The following is an 18,289-nucleotide window of genomic DNA, read 5'->3' on the forward strand; positions in this document are numbered from 1 at the left end:
TGGCGCTCACCTTTTCTTCTCCGGACAATCATTTTTCCAGATGTCCCAAACAGTCAGAACGGGGGCTTCATCAGAGAAAATAACTTTACCCCAACTTTCTGAAGTCCAATTACTGTACGTTCTGCAGACTTATCTAAAAATGCATGAACAGCAAACTGTGGAAACCAAAACTTGTGTCAGTCTCACAAGTTTTGCCCACAAGTGTTATTTCAGAAGATAATATGCCCAGAGATTATATACCCCATAGGCCAGCCCTGGTGGGAGATATAATAATATCCAAAGAAGGTGCCCCATAATATCCAAAGAAGGTGCCCCAATAACTTAAAGGGAAGCAAACATCATGACATTGTCTATTGGTTAAACTTTTTGGCAATTTTTTTATATCACAATCTTTACCAAAAAAAGACATCAGTACTCTTGCAATTTTCGCCCTGCCTTTTGGTCTTTTTATACTCATACTTCCTGTTCTTTCAGGAAGAGTTTTCAGCAGGCTCCTTATCAGCAGAGGAAGGATTACAGTGACAGGTAACACATCTATACTGGCAGGATCCACCAATCACAGTATGCCATGTCACAGCTCCCCCTGTGGTCAGAGTATGTTCATTTTTGCTAAGGTACATATATTGCCACATTGGCTCAGAGTGAAAATTGCAATATTTCAATTTTTTATACAGCTTGTGATATAAAAAAAAAAGCATTGGCAAAAGTAAAAAGAATAAAAAAATTGACAAAAAAAATTGACAAAAATATTTCATTTTCTAATGATAGTTTCCCTTGAAGAATGGAACGGCCTTGGACTGGCCCACTGGAGAAGAGGAGAATCCCCTGGTGGGCCCCACCTCCTTATATAACATATATTCATACACTTGATTCACAGAAGCAGTATCTCATTCTTCATTTACCAAACTGCCTAGATTATTATTATTATTATATAGAAGCAAAGGTAAATTTGTGAATGAGGGTAAAGTAATATTTGCATTGGGCCCACCAGGTACTAGTGAGCTCTCCGCACCCCAGTCCGACACTGGCAAGGAACGCAGCCTATTTTAATTTTGTAATACATTATGTAGCTCCCTTATTTTGCGCTCTGATGTGATGGTCACCCCCTAAAGTACAGATGGAGCAGAGTGTAGTGCAGTGTACGACGTAACATTGCAAAGAGGGGAAGGCCCTAGCAGGGCACTAGCTAACCATCTCCTCAATGGAGACCTGGTACAAAAGATTACATGGCTGTATAATGCATATAAGGAAACACAAGACAGATTCTACTTTAACAGGTTTATTATATTTTGTAATACATAAAAACTGGGTTTGTCTTTAGGCAATTCTTTTACTGATCCTCTTGAAAGTCACACCGCCAGCTTCTGAAATCTAAATGGAAAAGAATGTAAGAGATAAACATTACTAATGGATATTAGATATGCGAACATTAATTTAACGAAGGACATCCTGAAAATTACTGGTAGTCTGAAGTCTACACCAGGCCACAACAGATGCTGATGCTCTCCCCCATATTTTATACCTTATACTTTAATTTCAAAGTTTTCTTGGACTTTGATATTGATGACCTCCATAAAGGGTTGGCCATAAAGTCCGGATTGATGAGGGTCCGATTTCCAAAACGCCCACTGATCTTCTGATTGAAGGGGCCACCTGCTGTTTACAAGGCACAGCGCCGTACTCTTTGTAGTGGTTGTGTGAAGTATTGCAGCTCAGTCCCGTGCACTTAAATAGGACTGTGCTGCCGAGAGCACTGTCACTACTAAATGTATGTAGCTGTTCTTTGTCCCATTGTATGCTTTCTTGGGGTGACTTTATTTATAGGAAAGAACAGTAGAAAAAGGGGTTGCAGATGCATGCCACCCCAACCAACGACCTTGGCGGGATAACTGGATGCACTTGGTGTATACTCAGAAAACGTACAAGTTGCATCCGGTCATATATCTTGGATGCAACAAAAACTGTTACTTAAAGGGTTATTCCTATTATTAATAGTTATGACCTAGCTAAAGCATAGGTGATAAGTTGAGGATCGGTGTGGGACCAACCACTAGAAGCCCCACTTATCCCTGAGATTGGTTCTCTGAAATACCCAGATAGGATGGAGCGGTGGCAACTTGTGCACGCCACCGCTTCGTTTTGTCTCTATGAGATAGCCAGGGGCTTATTTCAGTAGTCCCATAGGGAATGATTTGAGAGGTGGTACGCTATTTCAACCACTGGGAGCACCACCAATCCCAAGAATTGTTCTTTCCCTGGGAGAAATGACACTCCATTCCAATGGGGCATTTACAAACCCTGTTCTTGGGATCGTTGGAAGTATAAATGATAGCTTTTTATGATGAGAATACCCTTTAAAAGGTATTCCTAAGTTTGTAAGCTACTTTCCGATTTCTAGGGGTCTAACCACTGGGAGCACCACCAATCCCAAGAATTGGTCTTTCCATGGGAGAGATGGCACTACATTCCAATGGAGCACTTGAGAGCCCTGTTCTTGGGATTGTTGGGATGATAGATAACAGCTTTAAATTATAGGAATAATCCTTTAAAGGGTATTCTCAAGTTTTGAAGTTAATCCCCGATTACTGGAGGTCTGACCACTGGGAGCACCACCAATCCCGAGAACTGGTCTTTCCCTGGGAGAGATGGCACTCCATTCCAATGGGGCATTTGTGAGCCCCGTTCTTGGCATCGTTGGAAGTACAAATGATAGCTTTTAAAGGTAGGAATAATCCTTTAAAGGGTATTCTCAAGTTTTTAAGTTACTTTCCGATTTCTAGGGGTCTGACCACTGGGAGCACCACCCATCCCGAGACTTGATCTATTCCCAAGGGAATAATTTCTCAATTCCCAATTTTGGAAATGACTTCCTGATTGTTGAGGGTCTATCTCTAGGAACCCCACTGATCCTGAAAACTTGGAGCCCCATGTCAAATGAGCGGTGGTCGATGATGTGGACCTCCACTCCATTCATTCTTATGGGAGTGTTGAAGACCAGCCTAGCGCAGCCATACCATTAAGAATGAATGGAGCTGATGTGTGCATAATCCACCACCGATTCACAAGGATTTTCTGTCCCCATGAAAACACTTCTTGTCTTTCATCTCTGCATCCATATCAATGGGGGCATCTACGTAGCGATCACACTCACCTCCACCAGTTTTCCTCCGACAATCTCGGATGAATGCTTATATTTGCCAAAGTCAACAACTATCTTCCCTCCTTCACGCTGGACGGTCGCCTATGTAAAATAATTCCATATATTTAGAATAACACGACGGCTCAGAATCCTGCAAAGGTTAGACAGTGAGCAATAAAGCATGACGCCACCTTTGGGATGTTTAAGGAATTGCATGCAATTTAAGCAAAAAAAAACAAAAACTTTTTTTCATGCAAAACTACTGTTTTTTTTGGATTTTAATAAAAAAAATTATTTTATTTTATAGGTCTAATATATAGCAATATAGTAAATTTAAAAGTAGTAAAAATAAACTCTGACACCTATAGGCAAGGAGTGGTAGTACATGTTAAATTAATGGGATGGATAGATATGTGCATCATTGTAATATTATATAGTTTTTACCTTCCACCTTTTGGGATTTTTTTTTTACTTAAATGCATGCGTTTGGGGCTAAAAATCACTTTTAGGGGCAGAATGCCTCTTAAGGCTTACCTTGAATTTCTTTCCACTCATGGTCTCCATGTCAGACTCTTTTCCTACAGTGAATTTATTGGTCATGGTGTGGCCGGGGTAGATTTGGGACCATGTGAAGTCATCTCCATTTTGAACCACTTCAGTGGTGAATTTGAAGTCTTTTCCTTTTTGGATGGTTTCATCTGGGATACCTGGGAAGGAAAGAAAAAAGCATAATGGTTGCATGAAGTAAGTAATAGACTCCATGTCCTTCATTTTATGAGGTCTATATTTTGGCCCTGGAAGGCTCCTTGCGGCCCCACATTACAGCCACAGATGGCGAAATTCTGCTGCCTTCCCTTACATCCATGGATATCCTCAATGCCAGGACTGTTATGTGCAAATGTACAGCCCTCTGCGCTGCCTCTCTATGGAAGAAGAGGTTCTCCAGCAGCTACAATGTGTATTATACAGTTATGTACAAGCTGCTGCAGAACATCATAGCATACACCTCAGCTGCTGCAGAACTTCATAATACACATCTTACCTGTTGAAGAACATCATCATACACACCTCAGCTGCTAAACAACATCATCATACAAAGCTCAACTGCTGCAGAACATCATCGTACTCACCTCAGCTGCTGCAGAACTTCATAATACACATCTTACCTGTTGGAGAACATCATCATACAAACCTTAACTGCTGCAGAACATCATCATACTCACCTCAGCTGCTGCAGAACATCATCATACACACCTCAGCTGCTGCAGAACATCATACACACCTCAGCTGCTGCAGAAGATCATCATACACACCTCTACTCCTGCAGAACATCATCATGCACGCCTCAGCTGCTGCAGAACATCATCATACACACCTCCACTGCTGTAGAACCTCATAATACTCAGCTGCTGCAGAACATCATCATACATACCTCAGCTGCTGCAAATCATCATCATAGACCTCAGCTGTTGCAGAACATCATCATACATACCTCAGCTGCTGCAGAACCACATCATAGACGCCTCAGCTTCTGCAGAACATCATCTTACACACCTCCACTGCTGCAGAACATCATCATACACACCTCAGCTGCTACAGAGCATCATCATATACACCTCAGCTGCTACAGAGCATCATAATACACCTCAGTTGCTGCAGAACATCATAATACACACCTCACCTGCTGCAAAACCTCATAATACACCCCTCAGCTGCTGCAAAACCTCATAATACACACCTCAGCTGCTGCATAACCTCATAATACACACCTCAGCTGCTACAGAGCATCATAATACACACCTCATCTGCTGCAGAGCATCATAATACACCTCAGTTGCTGCAGAACATCATAATACACACCTCAGCTGCTGCAAAACCTCATAATACACACCTCAGCTGCTGCAGAACATCATCATACACACTTCAGCTACTGCAGAACATCATCATACACTCCTCAGCTACTGCAGAACATCATCATACACATCTCAGCTGCTGCAGACTATAATTTTTAACAGAATAAGAATTTTCATATCAACTAATTGACAGGGATTTCCACCATACTCTTCAAAAAGAGGTTCTGCAGCAGCTGTGAGGTTTATTATAAGGAATAATACTCCCATACTATAAATAATTAGGAGGTGTCACTACAGAGTTCTGCGACCTGTATAACGATATCTGTCCATCCATCTTGTCTTACCAATGATCGACATGAAGGTCTCATAGTTCTCCTGGCTTTCCACCTCGTACTTTCCTGTGAAGCTCATGGTTCTTTGGGGAGATGAGAATAAATGGAGTAGGACAGAAGATGGGAAAAGAAGAGAAGGTACTGAGATGAGAAGATCGAGGCTTTTTAAACTATAAGACCCCTCACTCCTCCCTACATGAACTTTACTATGACTGGTGTGTTGGGTCAAGTTTGCCCAATCCGAGCGGTGCCAATCGGTGATTCACCAGCCCCGGTGTTATTGAACTGTAGATAAAGTCTAGAATTTACTGCCCTGAAATCCTCCAGGTATTCTGAGACGATGGTCATTTCCTTCTTCTTGTAATGATCCTCAATGTGATTTCTCTGCAGCGAGAGAAACGAAGAGAACAAACAATGAATCAAAATAAGCACGAGAAAAATGGTGGAAATCCAACAAAAAGATTATACGTTCAGATTGGACCCAACGGCCCTGATTCACGACGGAGAAAAATGTTTGGACACCTCAACGTTGTGCAAAAATGTTGTGAATTTTGGCATTTTTATGACTAGGACTTTGGGTGGGATGGGGTATGGCCAAGTGCGACCGACAAATTCATTGCAGTTGACGGCACAATACAAATGTAAGCCAACCCCTGACTGGTGTTTCATTTCTTGTGGTGGAGCACGTGAGTAGATAGATGGGCCAAGTTAAGAGGATGCAGATACCGGTGAAATTGAGATGCCGGACAGGGGACGGATATTTGCTGCAGGACGCCACTTTTCCAGCACTTTTGTTTTTTCAGGTCAAGTCTGACCTAAGTGACTATACTGCTGCTAGCACCCGATTTTATACATGTAAAGTGAATGTCGCCATGGGGTTCACATAATCATACCTACAGACCCTAAATTGTGGGGTTATATTTGAGTCCTCTCTTTCCTTCACCCCCACATCTCATCATTCGCTCGCTCATGTCACCTACACCTCAAAAACATCTCTAGAATTCAACCTTACAAATACTCTTACTGTTGCTCTTACTCATTCTCGTCTGGACTACTGCAACTCTCTACTACTCGATCTCCCTCTTGCTAAACTCTACAATCTGTCATGAATACAGGATCATATTTCCGTCCAGCAGCTATACTTATGCCACCACCATGTTCCAGTCTTTGCACTGGTTACCCATTCGCTACAGAATCCAATGTAAACGTGTCACTCTCAGCCACAAAGCGCTTCACCGTTCAGCACCATCCTTCATCTCCTCCCCATCTTCGTCTACCACTCATGCCCTCCGTTCCGCTAATAACCTAAGACTAAAATCCTCTATAATCCGAACCGCCCACACTTGTTTCCAGGACTTCTCTACTGCTGCACCAGTTTTCTGGAATGCGCTACCCCAGGCAATCCGGTTAATACCCAGTATCCACAGTTTCAAGCTTGCTGTAAAAACACATTTCTTTAGACTAGTCTATCATCTTACCTCACTGATCTAACGAACTATCCCCTATTATCTCTTCAACGCATTCAGTAGCACTTTTACCTGTACTTATACAGATATTGGCTGGTGACCGGTTTGTGCAGCATTATTTGAATACTATTTATTCTGCTGATGGCTTGACCATATAAGTCCACTTAATTATTACCTTTAATGCTACCCCTATTTCCTCATAGATTGTAAGCTTTCGAGCAGGACCCTCACTCTTCTCGGTATCTGTTGAAGTATGTGTTTCTTTCTACTGTCTTATCTTGTTTGCACAAGTTCCCTCTGAATTGTAAAGTGCTGTGGAATATGTTGGTGCTATAGAAAGAAAATATATTATTACTATTATTGATAAATCTGCCATGAAAATTAGGACTGTAGAAACCCGAAAGCACTCTACCCCAATTATGTGGCTATATAACATAGAACGTGATACAAAGAGATGTTGTTGGATATTTTTAGAATTTCAGCCAGAAGTGATGACGAAAAAAAAAATCATCTTTTTTTTAAGAAGTTAATGATGTAGTGAAAAAAATAATTAAAAAAATAAAATTATTTAACAAAAAAAATAAAAAAAGCATCTTAATTCCGTTAGAAGACCACAGAACATTTCTGTAGGTAAGCAATTAAAATCCAAATTATAGTGATCCGCTCCTTAAAAATGGTTACAGAATAAACCAAAAAATGTGAAAGCTTAAATTAGCAGCGCTTCTTTACCCACGTGTTACAGATGTAATATATATGGAAATTAGGAATGGAAATATAATCAGATGGAAAAAATAATACGTAAGAAGGAATCAGGGACTGAACAAAAGTAATGTATCAAGGACACGCGTGCCGAGGAGGCCGGCTAGGCAGAGGCATCGGGGGATTTGGAGAGAAGGGGCCAAGCTTTGGTTTTTGCCATTTGGTGGAAGGTCTTCTGCTGGACTCTCCGCTCTACAGAAATTCTTCATTGGCAAACAAGGGGTTCCTAAAAAAGAATGTCAAGTGGAAAACCACCAAGTCTAGCACCATAACGGAGGGTCCATTTTGGTATTTCCCTCCCATTACTACCTCTGCCAGTAGGGTCTACGCCTAGTTTCAGGCATTTGAGTAGGAAATGAGGCAAGGAGCTCCATACTTATCTTGAGGCAGCAGAGTAATGGATATTATAGGGGGGGTTGTCTGGTTAAGCCCCTGAAGACAAACCGGTTGTGGGGGCTGAGACGCTCCCCGATAATCTACTGTTGGTGTCAGATCCACTGTGTGTTTGCTTGTTTTGTAAAAAGATGATAATTTTTAGTGCTCCAAAGGTAAAAGGCACACTTGATGGGGGACTAAGCTTAAAGCGTACCGATCCTTTCACCCAAAATCGGTAGAAAAACATCATTATCAAGTTAAAACTGCTCCTGGTGCACATACCATTCTAATATGTTTTGGAACTGTGCTGATTTGTCATTATCTATAATTTGGCATCCACTCTTTTTGAGTGAGGTTTTTTATTTTCGTAAGCATTCTGCCAACTATAGGTGCTGGAACTTTCTTTCCTCACTTCCCAGCATGCATTGCTTCTACCATCAGCTAATAGTTTGGCTGCCCTGAATTGAAAGCCTGTCTCTCTGCCCTGTCTATTTCCTGCGGAGATACATACAGTAGATCCACTTCTACCTCCTGTAGAGATATATAGACACACCCTTACCTCTAGTAGAAATATATAGACCCACCCCAACTTCCTGTGGCGATAGGTAGCTCCGCTTTTACCTCCTGTAGAGATATATAGACCCACCCCTACTACCTGTAGAGATATATAGACCCTCCACCTACTTCCTGTGAAGATATAGAGACCCACCCCTACTACCTGTAGAGATATATAGACCCTCCACCTACTTCCTGGGGAGATATATAGACCCACCACCTACTTCCTGTGGAGATATATAGACCCACCCCTATGTCCTGTGGAGATACATAGACCCACCACCTACTTCCTGTGGAGATATATAGACCCACCACCTACTTCCTGTGGAGATATATAGACCCACCACCTACTTCCTGTGGAGATACATAGACCCACCACCTACTTCCTGTGGAGATATATAGACCCACCACTACTTCCTGTGGAGATATATAGACTCACCCCTAAGGCCTGTGGAGATATATAGACCCACCACATATTTCCTGTGGAGATACATAGACCCACCACCTACTTCCTGTGGAGATACATAGACCCACCACCTACTTCCTGTGGAGATATATAGACCCACCACCTACTTCCTGTGGAGATATATAGACCCACCCCTATGTCCTGTGGAGATATATAGACCCACCACCTACTTCCTGTGGAGATATATAGACCCACCACCTACTTCCTGTGGAGATATATAGACCCACCCCTATGTCGTGTGGAGATACATAGACCCACCACCTACTTCCTGTAGAGCTATATGTAACCTCCCATACTTCCTGGGAGGTACATAGACACAACCCTGCTTGATATAGAGATATATAGACCCACCCATACTTCCTATAGAGATATATAGACCCACCACCTACCTCCTGTAGAGATATATAGACCCACTTCTTCTTCCTGTAGAGATATATAGACCCACCCCTACATTCTATAGAGATATATAGACCCACCCCTACTTCCTGTAGAGATATATAGACCCACCCCTACTTCCTGTATAGATATATAGACCCACCCCTACTTCCTGTAGAGATATACAGACCCACCCTGTCTTTCTGTACAGATACATGGACCCATCTAAACTTCCTGTAGAGATATATAGACCCACCCATACTTCCTATAGAGATATATAGACCCACCACCTACTTCCTGTAGAGATATATAGACCCACCCATACTTCCTATAGAGATATATAGACCCACCCATACTTCCTATAGAGATATATAGACCCACCACCTACTTCCTGTAGATATATAGACCCACTTCTACTTACTGTAGAGATATATAGACCCACCCCTCCATTCTGTAGAGATATATAGACCCACCCCTACTTCCTGTAGAGATATATAGACCCACCCCTACATTCTATAGAGATATATAGACCCACCCCTACTTCCTGTAGAGATATATAGACCCACCCCTACTTCCTGTAGAGATATATAGACCCACCCCTACTTCCTGTAGAGATATACAGACCCACCCTGTCTTTCTGTACAGATACATGGACCCATCTAAACTTCCTGTAGAGATATATAGACCTATCTCTACCTCCTGTAGAGAGAATGAGACCAACCCTCAATTCCTGTAGAGCTACACAGACCCACCCCTACTTCCTGTAGAGATAAATAGACCCACCTCTACTTCCTGTAGAGATATGAGACCCACCCTCACGTTATGTGGAGGTACACAGACCCACTTCTACTTCCTGTAGAGATATGAGACCCACCCTCACTTTATGTAGAGGTACACAGACCCACTTCTACTTCCTGCACCCACCTCCTGATTTCTGTCTTATGTTTGTGCTGCTAGAGACGGATTACACTCGACAACAGTTTATGGCAAAATTGAGATACCTAGTGATTGGCACTTCGGAGCAATTTTCCATTTAATTTTTAAATAAAGTGATTTGCAGATTATTTGACTTATTATGTAAATGACATCAAGTTGTTGGAAATGTCATGGGATAAGTGATAATTATGGGGGTTTAGAGATTAAGTTGTTAGAAGTGCATGGGATAGGTAATAACTATGGAGGTTCTGAGATTAAGTTGTCAGAAAGGGCATGGAGTAGGTGATAATTATGGGGGTTCAGAGATCAAGTTGTCTATAAGGGCATGGACACGTGATAACTATAGGGGTTCAGAGATCAAGTTGTCAGAAAGGGCATGGACACATGATAACTATAGGAGTTCAGAGATCAAGTTGATGGAAAGTGCATAGACAGGTGATAATTATAGGGGTTCAGATAACTTTACCAATGGCTTATGTACAGCAGACAACTGCTAAACAGTCTTGACCCAGAATGGCAATGGGTCCCAGTGGGAAAAACAAATCATATCGTCTATGACCTTTTCGGGAAGAACATGTGGCTGGATCGCTTGATAAAAACATAGAATTTTCAGCCATAGCAAGTCAAGCAAAGTTTCATCTCTGTGCCTCTTGTAAGTGCTCGCACCCACTCCTACATGTCAATAGCCTTTCTATGAAGTCTTGCCAAAATCCTACTGATAGTAGACATCCATTAAAACTGGGTGTGATGGCTATAGCGTGCTAAAAGAAATAAGATTTATACTAGAGGTAAAGATTAAAATAAAGTCAATAAATCAATTACAGGAGATACAAGTACTGTTTTACCACCTCGGCAGGGGACTGAATAAATGAAAAAATAAATCGATAGGAAAAATACACACTCAGAACAAAGTCACCTTGGCAATATTAAGTAAGAAGAATCACTGTATTCATGCAATTTAGTCTTGGAAGGCAATGGCAAGAAATGGATAATCTTTATACTGTAAGCCACAAGGGCCACACATGGCCCTAATGTGAGGATTGGGAAGATTACCGGGATGTACAGTATTAGCCCATTGGAATAATTTTTAAACATTTTATTTAGATACATTTAGGACCATAAATATTTGGACAGTAACAAGTTTTGGCGTTTACCAAAACATATTCAAGATACAGTTATACAATCTGTTAGGTCTCGAGGTCCCGCTTCTGCACAGGGGGAATCTCGAGCCATCTCCCCTGCGGTCCCCCATTCTAATCCAGCCGCAGTGGAGTCTGCTCAGCAAGGACGACGGGCCCAGCGTCTTGCTCGGTCTCACTCTGTACAGAGAGTTACTGCTGCTTCTTCAGCCCCTGCCATTAAAGCCAGTGCTGGTCAGCGGCGAGCGGACTTCTCTGGGACTAAGTCCTTGTCGGCACACACTGAGCATGCCCAGGGCAAGATCTCCCGTTGGAGATCGAGGGTCATGTGCTCAGGCTCTGCAGCACGTTCCATTGGTCCTCTTGGCAGGTCTTGGAAGGGCAAAGTTTCTATGGCCACTTCCTGTGCTGCAACTATATAAACTGCGCATGACCGCACGGCCATGCGCTAGTATACTATTTTGTGGTGTGTGTGTAGATGGATGCATGTCGAAGGATGTGAGCTCCTAAATATCCCTCCCTAGTGTTGTTGTCTGCTCGCGGATGATGGTAGCTCTCTAGCGCCCGACTAACCATCTGCACGTTACACACTTCACAGCGTCCTTTGGCTGTGTCCGCCAGTACAGCGCCATGCGCTTGCCTTGCGCTTTCCATTCCCAAGTCTGGGTGGTTAGTGGCGTCCGTCAGTGCGGCATAGCCCGCACTCTTGTGCTCATATTATACCATAAGGTTCTTCATACACCTAGTTTCGGTGTTGTGCCAGCAAGGGTCTAATCGGACTTCTATCCCAGTTGGGATTTAGTTCGCTGACTAGTTGCTCGCGCTCTAAGTGTGGTACCGCGGTCCTGTGACGCTAACAGGATCGCTTTCTTCACACTGGGTGAGGTTTAACCCACGTGTGCATACTTTTGAGTACCGCCATAAAGTCAGCCATTTACTAGCAGCAGGTTTTACCTGCACAGTGGACCCCGGACTGCGAACGCATCCACATCATCTTTCTTGGTGCGTTCCGCCAGTCCTAACATTATACTAGCGCCAGGGTCTGGCTAGTAATGGCGGACAAACAGCAATCTCTGCGGTATATCCAGCAGCTGGAGGGTAGGTTGGCGACTCTCGAGAGCGCAACCTCAGCTGTGGATCTCACTGCAGTTGCTGTACAAGCTGCCAGCGTGGCTGCAGCAAATATGTCCATCGCCACCCCGGTTCCGACATTTTCTCGCCTCCCGCTGCCAGAAAAATTTTCTGGTGATAGCAAATCTTGTAGGGGATTCGTGAGTCAGTGCTCTATTCATCTCGAGCTCCTGGCTGCACGTTTTCCCACAGAGCGGGCTAAGGTGGGATTTATAGTCTCTCTTGTCGGACAGGGCGTTGGAATGGGCTACGCCGCTGTGGGAGCGTGGAGATCATGTGGTGCAGAGTGCTCCGCTGTTTCTTAGCACTCTGAGACAGGTCTTTTTAGGACCTCAAGTCACCCATGATACTGCACTCCAACTGCTGGCATTAACTCAGGGTGAGTCCTTGGTCAGTCATTTTGCCGTCCAATTCCGCACTTTAGCTTCTGAGCTGGATTGGTCGGATAAAGCTCTTATTCCCATATTTTGGAGGGGCCTGGCTGATCACGTTAAGGACGCTCTGGCCACTAGGGAGATTCCTGCCACACTGGAGGAGTTAATAACTGTCTCCACTCGAATTGACCTCCGTTTTAACGAGCGGAGGTTAGAGCGAGCCCAGTGTAGGCAGAGGTTTCGGCTGGCTCCTACCTTCGCCAAACCTCTGGAATCTCCGGTCCAGGTTCCTGAGTCACATGAGGCCAGGGAAGTGTCACAAGCGGGATCTAAGTCCCGGACAGCTTGTGCACTCAAGGTCTGTCATGTTTGCCAGCAGTCAGGACATCTAGCCACCAGATGTTCTCAGCGGTCGAGGAAACGTCAGCGTCTAGTGGTAGTAGGTGGAGGTACACTAGACACGGCGACGTTTGCCTCTAAATTGTCCTTTAAGGGGACAATTACTATAGGCTCATTCTCCCACTCGGTAGAGCTCTGCGTGGATTCTGGGGCGGAGGGCAATTTTATGTCTTCTGCCTTCGCCCAACGTCACGCAATACCCCTGGTTATGCTAGCTCAACCAGTAACGGTACGAGTGGTGAATGGGTCGACACTGCCCTCACAGATAACACACCAGACCATCCCTTTTACTCTGTCCATGTCGCCATCTCATCAGGAGATTATATCTCTGCTCGTCATTCCTGAGGGAATTGATGAGGTCCTGTTGGGAATACCTTGGCTACGGTATCACTCTCCTCATATCGAGTGGTCCTCTGGCAGAATCCTGGGATGGGGCGAATCTTGTGGGGGTAGGTGTCAGAGGGAGTGCGTTCAGGTTGCTACTACAGAGGTACCCGCAGATCTTTCCTCTCTCCCCAAGCAATATTGGTCTTATGCAGACGTGTTCTCCAAAAAGGCGGCGGAGACCCTTCCGCCCCATCGCCCCTATGACTGTCCTATTGATCTCTTGCCTGGTGCTGAGCCTCCCCAGGGTCGAGTCTATGCGCTATCTCTCCCGGAGACGGAGGCAATGTCACAGTACATCCAGGAAAATCTGGCAAGAGGATTCATTAGGAAGTCAGTGTCACCTGCTGGGGCAGGGTTCTTCTTCGTGCAGAAGAAGAGTGGGGAATTGCGTCCATGCATAGACTACAGGGGTCTTAATGCCATCACCATTAAGAATAAGTATCCGTTGCCCTTGATATCTGAGCTCTTCGATAGGCTCCGGGGAGCAAGGGTATTTACTAAACTTGATCTGCGGGGTGCTTACAACCTGATTCGCATCCGTGAGGGGGACGAATGGAAGACGGCTTTTAACACCAGGGATGGGCACTATGAATATCTGGTGATGCCCTTCGGGCTCTGTAATGCCCCAGCCGTTTTCCAAGACTTAGTGAACGATATCTTCCGGGATATGCTTTCCACCTCGGTCGTAGTCTATCTGGATGATATTCTCATCTACTCTCCAGATATTGACTCCCACCGGAGAGATGTTTGCAAAGTCTTCGACCTCCTACGGGCAAACTCCCTCTATGCCAAGTTGGAGAAGTGTATGTTTGAGCAGGAGTCCTTACCTTTCCTAGGCTACATCATCTCTGCCCAGGGATTGGCTATGGATCCTGCCAAACTACAGGCTGTGATGGACTGGCAGGAACCCCATTCTCTTAAAGCGGTGCAGCGCTTTATGGGGTTCATTAATTATTACCGCCAGTTCATTCCGCACTTCTCAACTTTGATAGCTCCCTTGGTTGCCCTCACCAAGAAGGGGGCGAATCCCAAATTGTGGTCTGAGGAGGTCTCCAAGGCCTTTAACTCTATAAAGTCACACTTCGCTAGCGCTCCCATCCTACATCGCCCCGATGTTGATAAGCCATTTATCATGGAGGTGGATGCCTCTTCTGTTGGTGCTGGAGCAGTCCTCTTCCAAAAGGATGCTCAAGGTCGGAAGCATCCTTGCTTCTTTTTCTCCAAGACCTTCTCACCAGCAGAGAGGAATTATTCCATCGGGGACAGGGAGTTGCTAGCCATGAAGTTGGCTTTCTCGGAGTGGAGACATCTCTTGGAGGGAGCACATTTTCCCTTCCAAGTCTTCACAGACCATAAAAATTTGGTGTACCTACAGACAGCCCAGCGGTTGAATTCTCGCCAGGCCAGATGGTCCTTATTCTTCTCCCGGTTTCATTTCACCCTCCATTTTCTTTCTGGGGAGAAGAACATTCGTGCCGACGCTCTCTCTCGCTCCGTTGTGTCATCTGCGGAGGAGGAGGAGGAGCCTCGGCTTATTGTCCCCACCGAGAGCTTGAGAACTGTGGCCCCGGTTTCGCTAGAGTCTGTGCCCCCGGGCAAGACTTTTGTTCCATCCAGTTTGCGACCGGAGGTTCTCTCTTGGGCACACTCGTCCAGGGTGGGTGGACATTTTGGTACCAAAAGGACATCTGAGTTACTGGCGAGGACATACTGGTGGCCGCATATGGCTCGTGATGTCGCAGAGTATGTTCGGGCGTGTGTCTCTTGCACTAAGAACAAGACTCCTCGGCAACGGCCAGCTGGTTTGCTTTATCCTCTGCCGGTGGCGGACAGGCCCTGGGAGATGGTCGGGATGGACTTTGTGGTGGGCTTACCCAAGTCTCGTAACTGCACCATTATCTGGGTGATCACCGACCATTTTTCCAAAATGGTGCACTTGGTGCCTCTTCCACGGCTACCTTCTGCACGGGCGTTGGCTGTACCGGGGTCCCCAGTTTGCGTCTCGATTCTGGAGAGAGCTTTGTCGTCTACTCAGTATTGAGTTGAATCTCTCTTCGGCATATCATCCCGAGATGAATGGGTTGGTAGAGAGGGCCAACCAGACCTTGGTCACATATTTACGACATTTTGTTTCTGCCAGGCAGGATGACTGGGCATCCTTGCTACCGTGGGCAGAGTTTGCACTTAACAATGCCGTAGCCGACTCCACCGGTCAGACTCCATTCCTCCTAAATTACGGCCAGCATCCGCGTGTTCCTGTGCCCATGCCTGTGTCTTCTGCTGACTCCAGGGTGGCAGACTGGGCTGTGGAGGCACGGGACATTTGGGACCGCACGCAGGATGCTATTCGGGCCTCCAAGGAGAGAATGAGGTCCTCCGCCAATATTCATCGGCGCCCCGCTCCGACCTTTGCTCCTGGCGACTTGGTGTGGCTCTCCGCCCGTAACATCAGGCTGCGAGTTGAGTCCACTAAGTTTGCTCCTCGCTACTTGGGTCCCTTTAAGGTTCTCGAACAGGTTAATCCTGTGGTTTACCGTCTGGCTCTTCCTCCACGCTTGGGTATCACTGACACCTTTCATGTGTCCCTCTTGAAACCCGTATACATGTCCCGGTTTTCCGAGTCATCTGCCGGGACATCGGGTTCGTCTACGGACGACTATGAGGTGAACGCTATTTTGGGTTGCAAGGTGGTACGCGGCAAAAGGTTCTATCTGGTGGATTGGAAGGGTTATGGCCCAGAGGATAGGTCATGGGAGCCTGCTGAAAACATTGGGGCCCCACAGCTCATTGCTGCCTTCGAGCGTAGCGAGGCCCAAGGAGAGGGGGGCCCTAGGAGGGGGGGTAATGTTAGGTCTCGAGTTCCCGCTTCTGCACAGGGGGAATCTCGAGCCATCTCCGCTGCGGTCTCCCATTCTTGTCCAGCCGCAGTGGAGTCTGCTCAGCAAGGACGACGGTCCCAGCGTCTTGCTCGGTCTCACTCTGTACAGAGAGTTACTGCTGCTTCTTCAGCCCCTGCCATCAAAGCCAGTGCTGGTCAGCGGCAAGCGGACTTCTCTGGGACTAAGTCCTTGTCTGCACACACTGAGCATGCCCAGGGCAAGATCTCCCGTTGGAGATCGAGGGTCATGTGCTCAGGCTCTGCAGCACGTTCCATTGGTCCTCTTGGCAGGTCTTGGAAGGGCAAAGTTTCTATGGCCACTTCCTGTGCTGCAACTATATAAACTGCGCATGACCGCATGGCCATGCGCTAGTACACTATTTTGTGGTGTGTGTGTAGATGGATGCATGTCGAAGGATGTGAGCTCCTAAATATCCCTCCCTAGTGTTGTTGTCTGCTCGCGGATGATGGTAGCTCTCTAGCGCCCGACTAACCATCTGCACGTTACACACTTCACAGCGTCCTTTGGCTGTGTCCGCCAGTACGGCGCCGTGCGCTTGCCTTGCGCTTTCCATTCCCAAGTCTGGGTGGTTAGTGGCGTCCGTCAGTGCGGCATAGCCCGCACTCTTGTGCTCATATTATACCATAAGGTTCTTTATACACCTAGTTTCGGTGTTGTGCCAGCAAGGGTCTAATCGGACTTCTATCCCAGTTGGGATTTAGTTCGCTGACTACTTGCTCGCGCTCTAAGTGTGGTACCGCGGTCCTGTGACGCTAACAGGATCGCTTTCTTCACACTGGGTGAGGTTTAACCCACGTGTGCATACTTTTGAGTACCGCCATAAAGTCAGCCATTTACTAGCAGCAGGTTTTACCTGCACAGTGGACCCCGGACTGCGAACGCATCCACATCATCCTTCTTGGTGCGTTCCGCCAGTCCTAACAACAATCAATATGGGCATCTAGTGCAGACTCTCAGCTTTAATTTGAGGGTTTTCACATCCTAATTGGCATAAGGGTTTAGGAATTACAGCTCTTTAATAAGTAGCTGCCTCTTTTTCAAGGGACAAATGATAATTGTACAATTATCTGAAAAGCTCTTTAATGATCTGCATGGGCTTTTCTCCCATAAATCTATCATCAGTTAGGCAGGTAAAAGGTCTGGAGCTAATTCCAGGTGTGACATTCGCTTTTGGAAGCTGTTGCTGTGAACCCCCAACATGAAGTTAAGGGAGCTTTGAATGCAAGTGAAACAGACCAACATTAGGCTGGAAGAAAAAATCCATCAGAGAGAAAGCAGAAATGTTAAAATGGCCAAATCAAAAGTGTGGCATATTCTGAAAAAAAAAAACACAAATTGCACTAGTGAGCTTAGGAGCACAAAAAGGCTTGGATGTCCACAGAAGTGGTGGATGATCACAGAATCCTTTCCATGGTGAAGAAAAAATACTTACCAACATCCACCCAAGTGAAGAACACTCTCCAGAAAGTAGGTGTTTCAGTGTCTAAGTGAACCATAAAGACAAGACTTCATGACAGCAAATACAGAGGGTTCACCACAAACCTTTAATCAACCTTAAAATAGAAAGGCCAGATTAGATTTGGCCAAAAACAAATCTAAAGAAGCCAGCCCATTTCTGAAAAAGAATTCTTTGGACAGAAGAAACTGAGATCAACCTGTACCATAATGATGGGAAGAAGAAATTATGGAGAGGGCTTGGAATG

At 45.4% G+C, this 18,289-nt stretch overlaps 1 protein-coding gene across 1 annotated transcript; it reads right to left on the reverse strand.

The window, feature by feature from the left end:
- Positions 1–1,263: 1,263 nt before the first annotated feature.
- LOC138675354 (gastrotropin-like) lies at positions 1,264–5,492 on the reverse strand. Its single transcript, XM_069763477.1, has 4 exons — positions 5,337–5,492; positions 3,674–3,846; positions 3,152–3,241; positions 1,264–1,371 (listed from the first exon to the last, which is right to left on the reverse strand). Exons 1-4 carry the CDS (start codon positions 5,401–5,403, stop codon positions 1,318–1,320), a joined length of 384 nt encoding a protein of 127 aa, XP_069619578.1. The 5' UTR covers positions 5,404–5,492; the 3' UTR covers positions 1,264–1,317.
- Positions 5,493–18,289: the final 12,797 nt, after the last annotated feature.

The sequence above is a fragment of the Ranitomeya imitator genome, chromosome 4 (genome assembly GCF_032444005.1).
Source record: "Ranitomeya imitator isolate aRanImi1 chromosome 4, aRanImi1.pri, whole genome shotgun sequence".
Taxonomy (NCBI): domain Eukaryota; kingdom Metazoa; phylum Chordata; class Amphibia; order Anura; family Dendrobatidae; genus Ranitomeya; species Ranitomeya imitator.

Bases quoted from the DNA above. Each gene is read 5' to 3' on its own strand.
- LOC138675354 (XM_069763477.1), bottom strand. From the start codon at position 5,403: ATGAGCTTCACAGGAAAGTACGAGGTGGAAAGCCAGGAGAACTATGAG. The intron at 3,847-5,336 runs GTAAGACAAGAT...TTTCCTTCCCAG, and splicing joins GACCTTCATGTCGATCATTG to GTATCCCAGATGAAACCATC. The intron at 1,372-3,151 runs GTGAGTGTGATC...TTTTCCATTTAG, and splicing joins TCGGAGGAAAACTGGTGGAG to ATTTCAGAAGCTGGCGGTGT.